Below are 15,678 nucleotides of genomic sequence, written 5' to 3'. Positions count from 1 at the left end.
CGGTATGTACATGTATATGTTTGCGCATATATGTGTATTTTTTTTATTATATAATATCGAGTGAGTTGTAAATATGTTTTTATCTTAAATATTATATATATATTCATATATATATATATATATATATATAAATATATATATATATATATATATATATATATTTATATATATAAATATATATATATATATATATTTATATATATATAAATATATAAATATATATATTTATATTATTATTATTTTTCGTTCATTTGTACATCTCACTTGTATTAGCTTTTAATGAACATTTTTTAATAATCATAATATCCATTGTGTAATCATCTCTCATTAGTTTTATCGTAGTAATTATGAATAGGATGTCGAGCGTCGTCGGTAAAGTAGTCGATGTATCAAGTTTTAGTTTCTTATTTTATCTTACATCCGAGAAAGTCTAATAATTGCTTTCCTTTTTAAGTATTTTATTTTAAAGAACCGTATTAACTTTCGTTTTTGCGCTTTTTTATTTGTATGAATTCGCAATCGTATCAAAATCACAGTATAGATCATTTTGATTTTCACCACACTGTGACTTTACCTTTCGGTTTGAAATACACCCATCTATACATAATATTACTCATGAATAATAATTAGATTATTTATCTTAAAATTAGTAAAGTAGTATTAAAATGAAGCTAGAAAATATTTTCAATTTTTACGATTTTTCAAACATTTTTATACCTTATTTTGATATAAGTTGAGCACAATGTACCTGCCATCTAATTTCATATCTAGTTTTGAATCGCGTTTATCGATTATATATGTTATTTTATGTGAAATGAATTATTTGAGCAGTTTAAAGTAATGTGTATGTGATGTCGTAAAGTATGTAATAAAAATAAGTTGTTACAACTGCATTAGTAGGCAGGTAATTGTGTCACTTTTCAACAATATTTTCTAATAAGGTCGCACTTACATTCATTCACACACACACCACACACACACAAGCTCCCACAACGTTATATACATTCAATTCATTATTCGTAAGTTTCGTCAATTGTACTAGGCTTTCGAAGTAAATGTTGGAAATGTTTTCTTTCCTGAATATGACGCGCGTGTCACAGACTATAAAACTTATTGAACGATTTTATACAAAGTAAGTTAGATTGAAAAATATGAATAAAATACACTCACTGCCGCCATTTTTTACGTCAATAATTTAGTAACCGAGGTAAGATGATTTTCTTGCATGTTAGTTTTTAAAATTAGCAATTACAAATCAAATGGATTTTTAAATCAAATAAAGCTGAGGCAGATGCCTTCACGATGTGCCCGTTGCATTTTATAAAATTTCTAGGAGAGTTTAGTGCAAAAAATGTATCTCAAAAGCTTTAGATTTTGTAATCGACAAACTTTTCAAAATTGAGATATTTATATATTATGTAAAAAAAATGATTTCATTCAACAAGAGTATGTTTATGATTGTACAAACTGTAATAATGGAAAGATCCGCTGATATAATATAATGTAGATTTAACACGAGTGATGTATTAAATTAAAATTAAACAATTTTGTGTGAATGGCGTCGTCTCGGCGGGGACCTGTGCATTTATTCCAATTTAAGATACACGCATATATATATATATGTTATATAAATATACTCCCCTTATAGGCGCCGTCGCCTTTCACAGATGTCCGGCGATTCTTTCGGGGACGTACTAGAGAATGAATTACAACGTTTATATAGCATGTGTGTGTTTGAAATCTAATTGTATAAAATATATATGCTCTTAATGTTTTCTGCATGTTTGTTAAATTATGTATACACACGGTATACCTATATATATGTGTATATGTATATATATGTATATGTACATGTACGTATGCATGTATATGTATATAAATCATTGTAAAGTGTACAGCCATTTGATTTATCAATGCTACAGAACAGAACGAAAACCTCTCCGGTGAGGTGTGCATCAGTACTGTTTCCACGCTGTCTATATTAATTTCGTCTTTTATTTAATCGACTCGTGTATTTGAATAGTGTAAACTTATGTGAATTATCTCTTATTAGTTTTCTAAGTAATATTTTAGTTTAATTTATGACACATACTTGTAATCATATAGCCTTATGGATTTTGACCCTTAATTGTAATTTAAAACTTAGCATATTACAAGGTTATTTGTTAATTTTGTATTATTCAAGAGTGAATATTTGTTTTTTTACTATTAATAGCAAAAATCGTTCACGTCGGTCCGACGATCGTTTGCACCCCGAATTAAAACTTTGTATATTTCCTTTAGTCTATTATTACAATGAAGCTTAGGTTTTTATTTTGGAATATCTCAAAGGCTGTCTGAAAAGTAGTTATTATAATTTAAAAAAAAAACACTTATTGTTAATATGTAATTTATTTTTAATGTGGAGCTACAAAGGCGAATCATTTTTTTGTGTGATTTACAGTGAACCTAATTTTTTGTGAATATGCACGTTCACTGGCCGCATTTATCAGATCTGTTAGATTAAGTTGAACTTGTATAATTGTATTTTTATCATGTGGATTTTAATGTATTGAGCGCCCTCGTATTCTGTTCGGCCCGTGTAGCTCACCGCACCCGACTGATGTATAGAAAAAAATACAAACAATGATTACTAAATCTGTAATTGAAAATAATAGCATGTAAATCCTAACGATTGTAAAGGAAAATTTTCATTTTTGTAGTAAAATAAAATCATGAAATTAAATTACAGTATGCATATTGAATTTGTATTAAGTATTAAAATTATTTTTTGTAAAGTGTAATATTCCTGTATTTTAGATAAAAATTATGAGAAAAACATGTTGAATCTGCATTCCTATCCATTTTCATATGTACACAAGTCATCGAGAATTACACGCATCGTATTCATTAGTAAATTTCCTCGCGGCACTTTCAGTCGTTGTCGGGTTTACTTAATATGACTGGGATCGCTCTGATCCTCTGCATCCAGTTTTGTATGCGTATTTCTGTCTACACAATAGGTGGTTTGAATTCGATAATTTGTTTTCTGCGACATTATGATTGATAACTGACTTGTAATAAATATTTAGACAGAACCATTACATGATAACAGTTTATATAAAAAAAACAGTGTATAGTAGCTTTTAGACGTTTAGCTGGGTTAGGGGACCTTTTTATTATCGATTTTTGACAAAAGCTGTGATCAGAACGAAACGTTGCAAGGGCGTCCTGTCTTAAGCGTGAATGAAAAATGTTTGGTGTAAGCCGTTACGAACGTGAGAATTGATTATGTCGGGTACGTCCTCGCATTATCTGGATAGTATATTAATAAATTTCATTTAAGTGTTTTTTTCAATTTGTTTTAATTGTACACAAGTTCGATGTGTAAAAGCTCTCTTCGTTTTGTATGATAGCTCTTTTGAAGAAGCAAAATCGGTCAATTCACCTTAACGGACTTTAGTTGATAAGAAACTATTTTTTCACGATCCCCAAGTGAACCTGAACAGTTATTATTTTTTCACAATTGTATCTATTATATAAATATGTATGTATTCGAACTTAATTTAAGTGAGATGACGATTCAATAGAAGGCATTTCGGACGATATTTTATGAACGCAATTACTATTAGTTAAGCATTTAAGTTTCGCTTCATAATTATTTTGATTATACGTATATTTTTTTTTGTTCCTTAGGTAACGCTAAACATATTTCGTTGTATTCACAATCTCATAGAGTTGGTTAAAATGTATGTGAGTAGTAAGACATTATGTTAGCGATTATGATAAATGTTTGATGTAGTTGTTGAGCTAGAGCAGCCGGTTCTCGCCGCGTCCCCGTTCCTTTTTCACTCGCGACAGTACGTTCTAAATTTTGTAACCAGGGGATCAATGCAACGTAAACATATGTACGCATTATATTATATAATAAATATAAATTCACATTGAAAATATTCCAAAACTACAATGCTAGACACGAGCAGCGTTTTCATAAGGTCATACGAATTATGTAATAATTTTTTAGATGTGATTAAAATGTTGTATATGGCTGTACAAAAATGTAACCTTAATTGTATGAAAAATTAAACCCTAATTTTATTAATATGCTAAAATACAAGACTGTATAAAATGTCATGTGAGTGCATACGCCTGGTGTCCTCTTAGGCCGCCCTTCGCGATCCATTGTAAACATGAACTATCGGAAGGGAGAAGCTGAGGATGACGAGCGATTGTTCCACTTTTATAGCATTTGTACAGTTGGGACACATGTGTCGACACACCCTAGGTTGTTTTAGCTAACATTTATATTATAAACTACTTATTATAAATATAATAATAAAGAATTTCTGTAATAATATATGATTTTTTTCATCAAACCATAAATCCGCAATCCTAATTTTTACACATATACTAGATCGGAGTAAAAGTGGGCAGTACAGATATAATAATATAAAGTAGCGGAATGCCATAAATATTTCTTTGTAGCCAAATACAAGGTTAAGTATAATTCTCAAGAAGTTTTGATAAATAAAACCATGTTCACAAAATTATTCAGGACTGATTCATATACAAAGTTGATGCATCGTCTCGAACAATGGCAACAGGGCAGGCAGTATAGACGATCGCCTGGGGCGCTAGATCTTGTAGAGCGCCGGAATACCAAATAAAGGAAATTTAAGCGATATTCGCTTAAAATTATCAATCAATGTTAAAGAATATTATCTGATATTATTTGCCACGCTGATGTGCTGACCTTAGCGATTTGCTGAAGCAATATAAACATGCATATATTATTTCTATTTAATGCGAATTCAAGAGGGTGGAAGCTGCAAATTTGGGCTGTTGAAAGATTAACAGTATGGATATGAGAACACCGTCAGCGATCCTCCATATATTAAGTTCCTTATTAAATGACTAAACTTCATATGTACCGGTCATTGATTGGCTAGGTACACTGTTCCATATTTTTTAACCTTATATAAATCGAGCATCATTAACCGTTCGCTATCCCATTTATAAACTTCATATAAACCAAACATTCACCGGTTACAATCATATTTTTCCTCCAACTGTCTTCCTGGAGTCCTTCAACTCTGATGAAGATGGAGACACTCTCTTCTTGGAAAAGGTTGTAGAATTCCCGATTGTTTAGTATCTGCCACTCGCTGCTCTCGTACATAGCACCATATATCATGGTGCTATGTATGGAGCAATTTCCTCTCGAATATTATCAAGCAGCCTCTCCCGGTAAGTGTTCAGCTCTCTAAACCGTATGTCAGAACTGGTCTGATCAGCGTTTTATAGATCAATATTTTTGTACGATGAGATAGTGTTCGCGATTTGATTTGTTTTATTAGGCTGAAATAGCATTTATTTGCTGACACTACTCGTCTCTTGATCTCCTTACTGACTTCATTTGTAACTGTTAATAGGGCTATTAACAGTTACAAATTAACCAGGGATGCTATCCTGGGGGTTCGCGCGAACTCTTTGATGTGAATGCTATGGTTCGTGCGAACCCACGTTAATCAGAAAAAATACTTTCGTTTTTTATGATTATTGGTGATTTTCTACTACTCTATCGATTTTTAACTTTCAAATATTGTTATAATTCGTCATTTATGGCGCCAATATTCAAATTTCGTTGGTAAATTTTTTTTGTCGATAAAAACGATCTCTACGAAGACGGCGGCATTAGTTTTTGGTAACCATGCACTGACTGTGCGCACATTTTTCACCTAACTTCCAAACTTCTCGTGCAGTGGTGAATATGGTGAAGTTTCCTCCTAGATCTCGAACTAGCTACTCTCAAGTGATTTCTAACAAAATCATCAGCTACTATGATACTCACTATTTCAATGGGAATATTAATATAAAAAAAAAATGTTAGAAAATATTCACTGCGAATGCGAACCCCCTGGTAAAATTTTGGGAAAGCATCCCTGCCTTTAACTAATTATTATGATTTATAATATATTATTGTAGCAATTCATGTAGTATACTTATCACAAAAGAAGGAATAAAATGTTTTTAATTATGTTAGAAAATTAATTCTTACTACAAATAAAAACATAAAAACATCACTTGGAGCTGAACCGAAAACCGAAAAAACGTTATTTTTTCTGGAACGAAAACCGATATATTTTTATTAAATTGAACTGGAACGAAAAAATAACGGTTTGAAGCCCCGCTTCTTTCATTTTACTTTAAAAAGGGTTTCAGTAATTTTTCCTTAACTTATCATGTTTTTATTTACTATTAGTATTATTATATCTTCTTAATTTCCTCTAGTGAACTAGAAAATAATTTTATACAAGCAATATGTACTTAAGTATAATTAGGGATTGCAATACAGGGATTCCTAAGGGAAAAAACAGTCGGTATCAGTATTGATATAATTATTATTATTTTAATTAATTGATATTAAAAAAAAGACAGATTAAATGATACAAGTACAGATCGCATGTTTTACTATGCTTATTGATAAGCAAAATCCAAACATTCGAATACCCTGGCAATTATTGTTTCGATATATCAAATATTCAAATTATATCGTTATCGCTTTCAATGTTTACTATGATCTAGCATAGGTGTTTTGTATATTTTTTTGTTTGATTATAAATTGTTTCTTTTTGCAATTCTAATTAAATGTTATTGAACTGATAATTTCTAAAAATGGCTCATCAGAGATGTTAAACAAAAAGGATTATTAGAAAAATGTCCTCTCCCTCCATCTTTTTCTCTAAAATGAAAACTAATTTTTGTGAGAATCATAATCAATGATGGTGACGTATTTTTAAACAAATTGTCTTATTGTTATTATCATCAGATTGTAGTGTATCGATTATTTAATATAAAAATATTGTTGTATTTAAGCAAATACTTCAAATGTACATATTATATACAGTAGACCTCCCCAATAACACGGTAAATTTGGGATGTGCTATTTGGATGTGTGTAGTTGGGGGACTAGAAAATACTCATACATTTTTTTGCAATACGTACATACGAATCAGGCGCGGTGTTTTGAGGTATCCTTCTTTTAGCTCGCTCACACAAAGTAACGGTCATCCAAATATCACAATTTACCGTGTTATTGGAGGGTCTACTGTATACATATTTTATATTTATCAATATATATAAGCACTGGGAGCCCGACAAAGCCGGGCAGGATAATCCCGCGCCGACATAGCCGCGCAATACAACCCCGACATTGCCGCGCGAATCAAAATTAGAAAGATGAAAGAAAATTATTTTTAATTCTATTTATTTTGTTTTGTGGACAGCTCTATCAATATTAATATAATTACGATAATAGGCCAGCCCAAATGAAATTTGAGGTCCAAATTTATTATTAATAAATATAATATGTAATGTAACAGTTGTATACATTACACATTATATTTATATGTTTAGGTGTTATTCATATATTTCATAAACCTTTCAACTTTTTCGATTAGGACTGTAAGTGATTACAAAATGAAACACATAGTGTATACTAGTAGCTTGTACTTTCTAGCTTTCTATCATTAATAAATTTGCGAATATTTGGTACTTTTTTGCTTTATAAATATTATCTTTCATTCATGTCTCAATTTTTTATGATTTTAATTTGTTTCACTTTAATATTACAATACTAATAAATTTATAAACTTTTTATTTATTTTTATTGCGCGGGATTGTCGGGGTGCCAAAAGCACCATGTATTTTTAATAAATAATAGTTTATCCACACATGCTTCTGACACAATTGCGTATTTTTTAAACCTGTAATGATTAATAAAAGTATATCCATTAATTTATATGTAAAACCATTTTCATCAAAATCTGATTATCAAAATTGAGATAAATCTAGTAATTCTCTAAAACAAAGAATACATGCGAAATGGATAAAAGTAAATAGAAACAATATCAATGATCATTCTAATTTATTTATTGTAAATAATATTAAAGAAAAATAAGTCACGTTTTTACAATATTTTTTTAAATTTACATAAGATAAAAAATGAGAACGCCTTTTTTTTTAATTATGTTTTTAATTATGCACTTTACATATATTTACATAACTAATCGCTGTCTTCCTTGTCTTTCCTATGAGACGTTTTCTTCTTAGACCTATGCCGAGAAGTCGGCGAACGCGATCTAGATTTATGTCTCCGGGATCTCGACCTCGATCTCTCGCGTCTGTGACTTCTGTGAAAATGAAAAATATAACACAGCCGTTCATATGTAAAAGATTATCATATAAAAAATATGTTACTTTTCACGTTGTCTATCTGGCTTGCTAGACCTGGATCTGTCGCGATCTCTATTCCTGTCTCTCATATCTTCATGATCGTCCTTATCTCTCATTTCCTAAAATAAATGCGCGTGAAAATTAAAACCTTAAATTAAAATAATCGACCGATTCAAACTAACATCCAAATCCTTATCTCGGTCCCGGTGAGACATATCCCTATCTCTCATATCCATCTCTCTGTGATGCATGTGCATATGAGGAGGACCGTAATTAGGCGGAGGTCCGTTCAACACGGAAGGTATAGACATGTTGGGCGGGGGACCCATATTTGGCCCGAGAGGCGGCATTCCCATCGAAGATATCCCTCCCATCGGCGCCGGTGTCAGCTCTTTAATATCCGAAGGAGTCCAACCGCCTTTACTGTTACCTAAGGCGCAAGATAGTGAACGAAACGAACTTTTATCTATTAAAAAAAAAGCAATCGCATACCCCAAGTATCGTTTTGATGATAAGGTGGCGGGTAAAACGATTGATCGGCGGATCCGTGGAAGAAATCAGCAGGAGGAGGCACCATAGTCGACGGCGGCGGTAAAGTCATGTCCGGGAAGGGTTTGTTACGCGAGTATTCTCTTCTATCAGCCGTCATTACCTATTTTCAAAGAATTCATTAAAATATTGTCAACTTTTGATTTAATTAAAGATCGGTCAACACACTTGAATAGTGTTTTCTCTGACTGGTATCTGCATCGATTGTTTCATAGGCGATTCTGCATTTTCTTCATGATTAGCGGATCCATCGCGACGCCCTCCAATCACGTCGATCGGTCCGGTCAATTTTCTTCCTAAAATTATTATTTAAAAAGTGAGCGACAAAATAAAAGCACCGGTAATATATCGCGTCCTTAGAATAAGAGTTATTAATCCTAGTGAGCGCTGCCAGGAATCGTCCTAGAAAGAACGTTCCGAACAAAGCTAAGAGTGTGAGCTACATTTTTATTTACCTAAGGCATTGGGAAGTAAAAATAATACTTTGGTAAAAGTTTGTGCTCATGTTAGGCTCATGCTTGATAGAATACGTCAATAATTTGCCATTATCAGTCAAGTATTTGATTACTTACTCTGATACTTGGTCCAGTCAGAATCGGAATCAGTATTTAGCTGCTGTTTTAGAATGGCTAGAAACAATCAATATGAAATTCACGGGATCCTGACATAGTTATCTAGAAACAGCAATAGAAACGGCCAAAAAGCTCAAAAAAAATTAAACGACGAATGGCTGGCCCTTTAAAATCAATACATATAATATATGGAAGCACATTGACTTTATAAATTTTTAGTTATCAATTTACGAAATAATTCTAGAGGGCGTCCTTCGATTACTAATTTCTCTATGATACAATCGTATTCACAAAGGTAAAGGTATGGATATTTTAGAATTTTCACTGTACTGGCGTTCATATTCCTCAAACAGCATTATGATATATTATGATCACCCACCTGGAGGGGGTCCAGCTTTTCGAATGCCAGTAAAGCCGACTGCATACTTGCTATTATCGTTAAGAATGGGAGTCGGATGTCTCGGCTGCTGTATTCCAGTGATGGAATTGCCGCCGAGCGGAATCAATCCGGTGCCCGATTCGTGAATACGCATTCTCTTCTGCCTTTCGCAATAAGCCCTCCACGTGTCCTCGTTAAAGCCATAATTAAAGTAATCTAAAATGAAATATCGCTATTAAGCAATTCGCCCAGACATATTTATTATACAACACTGACCTGTAAGATCCGCGCCCGGTTTTCTCCAGGGTTTATCTTCTAAAACGTCAATATTGAACTCTTGTGCTGGAACTCCGTTTATAGTGCCGACCGCTTCGAACTCTTCCACGTTGAACTTTCCAGTGGGCTTTTGCTTCTCCACGCCAGATTGTACGATCAATCCGCCACGCTGAAATAATGGAATAAAAATATCAGTAACGAACACTATACACAATAATATTATATATTAACGATAAATACCTTAATGTTGAGACTGGGATACGACGGAGGCAAAGATTTGACATCGCCGAGAATAACTTTGACGTTGTCTTCGCTGTCGTCGGAATCGGAGTCTCCGTTCTCCTGACTATCGCCGTTTTCGCCTTCGTCCCGGTGTTCGCCATCTTCGAAATGCTCGTCTTCGAAGTGAGCGTCGTCTTCGTCTACTTCCGGTTCGCCGACGTGAGATTCTTCAAACGGCTCTTGCTGTAAATTTTTCATATGTCATGTGAAGTTGTCAAAATGAATAATCACTTAGAAAAGTAATAGTTTATATATAAGTGATGAATGCAATTCATATTAGAAATATGTATAAATATGGTTGTTCCTCCCTTGGCATTAATTCGCCGGTAACAAAAGGCAACACATTAAAGGGTCATGCGAATTAAAAATATATTATAATAATGTAATTTATGGATGCTTAAATATTTGGACCACAAAATATGCTTATTTTATATATTCATCGATTGGACAATGAAGGTTAGGTCACACTTACGACTGTGCCCTCTTCTTCTGCGTCGGTGGCGGCGGATTCGGGCTCCGCCTGCGGGGGCGGGGGCAGGGGCGGCGCCTCTTCGTCACGGGGCGGTTGCTGAGGTTCGCCATCGCCGTCTCCATACAACCAACTGTCGTCGTTCTCGTCAACGGCGCCCGGCTCGGCCGCCAGCGCCGACATCCCGCCTGACAATACTCGACGCCGAATACAGTGCTGCCGCACGTCAAAATTATCTACAAGGTAGTAAAAAAATATTTTATTATTGTTATAGATCATAATTGATCACTTATAATTCAATTAAATCATTTTTATACGCCACTTTAATTATTTTACAAAAAATGTGTATACGAAACAAATTCAAATAAATAATTCCCTTAAAATATTCATTTTTCTATTACTGTATTTATCTTCACTGCTAATTAAGTGTGAAAGTTTTTCATTTATTTTAGAAAATGCTACATATAAACTATTTTACGTAAAATATCTAACAGTAAAAATGTTCAACTCTGGCACCCTATTCGCTGGTATCTGTCAAAAGACCGAAATATTTTTAATAAAGCGTAGAACGGGACCATGCTATGCCCTTTTGTCATCATTTCCTACTCAGACTCGATGACGTCAAGCATGCGCGGCTTCTCTTTGAACATAAATTACTTAAAATAAAACATACATCTATACTGCCCTACTAAACCAAATTACAGTATATGCCATTTTTTTCAAAAATCACTTTTGTCAATTTTAACAGTACATAATGTTCTTTTTTTTTATGTGAACAGCAAATTACAAAAATACATATATTTTCTTAACATTTCTACTCCACATCATTAATTCCAATGAAATTGCTACCAAATCAATAAATATTAATTATTTCGCAAAAATAAGAGCGCTCTGAAGCGAAATATAAAAGATAAAAATTCGGTTTCGGCGGTAAGAAACACGGCGGGAAAGCCAATACTAGAGATTCCACTTCAGACTTTAGCAAACTGCATAAGAAATCAAATAAAAAAGGCGCTTTTAAGAAAATGGGGGCGCTGGCCGGCAAAGGCAAGAGGCCGGGTAAATCGAGGAAATTTAATTTTAAGGCCAAGAGAAGAAAATGAATAAAATTATTAGTATGATTATTTTTTGTATTTTGTAAATATTTTTTTGTAAATAAACTTATAATTAAGTTGCATAAGGCTTGGGAATGTTAGTCCATTAGCAAACGTGACCTTTACTTTGTGTGGCAGCTGTGGTCGGGTAAATCTTTGTGTGTCATCTGCATTCTAACAATTTTATTAGGCTCCAAAAAAATATTGCTTTCCAATAAAATGTTAATTTACCTTTAATACAATTTTATCAATATTGTTATAACATACTTAAACTTAAAGTAATTGCTCTTCGTTTCTAAAATGATTTTCGGAACTCAAATTTCGTTTGATTATTTTACTATCCAGCCCCCACACTTTGGATTAGTCTTTCACTTCACATTTTATTTCTTCATATGAACTTCGCATAATGCTTATATTGTTTATAATACGATTTAACACTTCTGTCGCTTCTTCTAACACTACATTTCGTTTTTGTCAAGTTTTTGATGATTTTATTTCATTCGTAACATTAAATAAAAACGAAATTAAATATAGTCATCGTCTTTTTTATTCTAAAGACTTCTTCTCTCTCTTCTATTTTTGCATATTTTAAATGAATATCAATCAGTGCTTTAAGAATATCATTTTATCGTAATTTTACTACTAATATGATGTCCCGTCAAAACACGAATACAGAAATATAAAAATTAAAAACAATAATGAATACATAAAATTTGATAAAACACAGTTACCATAAAAAAGGAACAGTTTTTTCCATTTTAATTTTTATTGTTCGATATTATTTTTAATTTAGGCAATATAATTATTTCTCATTTGTCAATTCTCGTTATTTAAGTTTCAGAAAGTGTGAATAAGAAACAAATTTATTTTTTAATTAATCTAGCTATCGTATGTGTGTACTATACAGACTCAAAAAGTACTGTATCGATTTCGCTGAATATTTCACAGTTTGTTTTTATTAGTGCCGGGAGTGTTTGCGAATTCACAATATACACGCTTTAGGGCGACATCGTGACGTCACGATGACGTTTCACGCCGTCGCCTAAATCAGTTCCACAAATACTCACAGGCGTCGCTTAATACGCCGCGGCGATTGCGGGGTGGGGGCGCGGCGTGTCCGTACAGTCGTTTCGCGCGCATTTATCGATTGTGCGCGCGCGCCCGGGCATGTTTTGCTGCTCATCTCCAAAATATGGACACGCTTCCCGCTTCTTTTCAACACATTCAGCTCGATAATAATACTTATCGAGCTAATTTGTTAAATACTGAACACCTGGATCAATGGATGAAGGAATATGCCGAAAATTCCAAGACCGCGTGGACGATCATTCGAAAAACGAATACGCAATCGCGTATCCTTTGCAGGTTGGTTTTTATTTTTATAATAATCAAATTTAATATATGTTATATATTTTCTCTAACTCTAGGAAATTGTTTTATTGCCATCACAACAACCATCGGAAAGTTGTGACCACAAATACGTCCAAAAAAACAAACTGTTTGGCAAAAATAGATATTCGTATCAAATTGACTACAGCTAATACAAAAATAAGTGATAAATACGTCAAGGTGTGTTTTTGTGCATGCTTAGGTATACATTATAATAATATAAATTTATGTACATATATTATATCTTACAGAATGGTTATCCTGCTATTATAAAACTCGACTGTACGCACAATCATAGTATTGATTCTGCTGCAGCGTTATACCATTTAAAACCTAGTTCTGAAACTAGACTTATGTTTGAATCATATTTCAACGATAATTTAGGTATTACACATTTATTACTCCAATAAAAAACATGATACAACTATAAATATTTATTATCTTAGACATCACAGAGGCCATTAATCTACATGAAAAAAAATTGGAATTGAAATATGGAATGAATTCAACAGAAATGGCTAATTCGTCTATCAACCCCAAATATAGATCTGTTTTGTATTGGTACACAACATGGAGAACTAAACATTTGGCTCCACGTTCTGGAAATACATTGAAGGTACTTATTGTTAAATATTATAAAACTGTTACAATATTAACAAATTAATATTTTTGTTTCAGATGTTAGAATCAAAAATGCCAGCTTATGAGGGCGTTTTTGTATTGCTCGATCAATCCCTTCCTAATGCACCGCCTGTCACTACAGAATCGCGAATTGATATTGCCCGTTTGGCATTTGGAGAGGATAATAGTCCACCTCTGACTCATTTTGATCCACTGGTGGAGGAAACGCCAAAAATTTCATCAATATTAGATAATATAAATAATAATACAGAAATATCTGAAAGTGCCGGACTGTCTACTTCAAATATTATTGAACCCGATAGTAATGAACTTAATATAATCGCTGAATCTTGGACCGAAGCAACAGATGCTATAACTATAAAATTTAAACAATTTACAAATCTCAGAAATAAAGATTTTATTGATAAAATTAAGAGTAAATTCTGTTCTATTAATACCTTAGAAAGTTTTGATAATGTAATCGCTGATTTCTTAAGACAGCCTGCGCCTGCAAAATTTAGATCTGTAATTAAAGTGCAACCAACTTCGATTAGTCGGCGCAGGCCTGAGGTTACTAGAGGATGTAAGAGATTGCCTGCGGGTCGTCCGGCACTTACGGATAAACAAAAAAGGGTTAAAAAAAAGAGATTGCTAGCATTAAATATAAAAAACAATACCTAATGTTACTAAACACAATAAATTTTAATTTATTTTTCCAGCCTTAGCTATTTCTTCATGTGTTTCATATCATTTTTAGCTATATTTTACTATAATAAAATTAATTTATTTGTATATAAATTTAATATTAAAGTATATAATTGTTTTGTATAAATTAAATAACTTAACTATATTATGTAATTGCTTTATATAGATTTCATTCGGACTAGGGAGGGGATGGAGGTGCCTAGTTTTTGTTTATACTATTATACATGCAATAATAAATAATTTAATAAAATAATGTTTTATTTCCCTCGCATATTACTGTAAACTATTTAATTTGGATAATATAAATTTAAATTCTAAAACTAAGAGTGTTATTTTTATTGATAAAGGTTTAGTAAAATGTGATTTTTCACTTTTTTTTTCTTAAAAACTGACACTTATTTGAATAATTGAAATTAAAATAGCATTACTGATATGATATTTTAAAGAGTATTTGATTTGTTTGTTTTTGATATAATTATTGAGATTTTCGTTATAAATCAAATTTCATTTTTATAGGTAGGTATATTTAGGAAAAAAAGTGATATGACTTTATTAAATTTAAGTTGTACTCTACGTTGTTGCTAAAGGCCAGCGTGCCTCTAAATTCGTAAGCCCAAATAGAAGACATATATCGTTTATAATAAAGAGACAGGTAGTAATAACGAAATTGTCATTTCATATGTTATTAAATAGTTAAAAAAGTATTGAAGTTGACTTGACATGTCGCAATATCTTGTAAGCCAATGGATATGTTGACTTGATTATTTATTTATTACGTAGATATTAATTGACTGCTCGTCGTAAATCATATTTACATACTATTCGAAAGCTTATGTCTTGATATGATTTTTTTCTTTTATTAAAATTCCTTCAGTATTTTGCGAGTATTTGTTTCTATTCGGTCACATTCAGTAAAAAATTATCTACTAAACAGACATCTTTGTATAGAAAGTCAATATCGCAACTATTATTAAATAAGTTTGTTAATTATTCAATAGACGAAAATTCGATTTTCATTTTTGCTTTGTACATTTTTGTACATATATACATTTTGTTAAATCGGGATTTTTATAAACAATTTGTCTGTTGAACTCGGTACAGTCCCGCTCAAATGGGGACGTCTGGCAA

General features: G+C 32.3%; 2 protein-coding genes and 1 long non-coding RNA gene across 4 annotated transcripts in view; 1 reads left to right on the top strand and 2 right to left on the bottom strand.

The window, feature by feature from the left end:
* Positions 1–15,678, bottom strand: part of LOC148230935 (uncharacterized) — a 565,745-nt gene that overhangs the window by 39,836 nt on the left and 510,231 nt on the right. The gene's annotated exons all lie outside the window — the stretch shown is intronic.
* Positions 7,894–10,956, bottom strand: LOC148230966 (uncharacterized). 2 transcript variants are annotated; one of them, XM_088196209.1, is made up of 10 exons: positions 10,745–10,956; positions 10,231–10,455; positions 9,991–10,159; positions 9,715–9,930; positions 9,336–9,392; positions 8,932–9,059; positions 8,707–8,866; positions 8,397–8,644; positions 8,239–8,333; positions 7,894–8,171 (listed from the first exon to the last, which is right to left on the bottom strand). In XM_088196209.1, the coding sequence occupies exons 1-10, from the start codon at positions 10,922–10,924 to the stop codon at positions 8,045–8,047; spliced, it is 1,605 nt and encodes a 534-aa protein (XP_088052335.1). In that variant the 5' UTR covers positions 10,925–10,956; the 3' UTR covers positions 7,894–8,044. The 2 variants fall into 2 exon arrangements, with proteins under 2 accessions (XP_088052335.1, XP_088052336.1); XM_088196210.1 differs by lacking the exon at positions 9,336–9,392.
* LOC148230965 (uncharacterized) lies at positions 12,936–14,677 on the top strand. The gene is made up of 5 exons (XM_088195827.1): positions 12,936–13,200; positions 13,263–13,404; positions 13,476–13,608; positions 13,671–13,840; positions 13,903–14,677. Exons 1-5 carry the CDS (start codon positions 13,028–13,030, stop codon positions 14,524–14,526), a joined length of 1,242 nt encoding a protein of 413 aa, XP_088051953.1. The 5' UTR covers positions 12,936–13,027; the 3' UTR covers positions 14,527–14,677.

Source organism: Plectrocnemia conspersa, unplaced genomic scaffold, assembly GCF_051122295.1.
Source record: "Plectrocnemia conspersa isolate PC_06_02 unplaced genomic scaffold, ASM5112229v1 ptg000010l, whole genome shotgun sequence".
In the NCBI taxonomy this organism is placed as follows: Eukaryota; Metazoa; Arthropoda; class Insecta; order Trichoptera; family Polycentropodidae; genus Plectrocnemia; species Plectrocnemia conspersa.
Note: the sequence above shows the minus strand (reverse complement) of the source record. Positions and strands in the feature narration are given on the sequence as shown.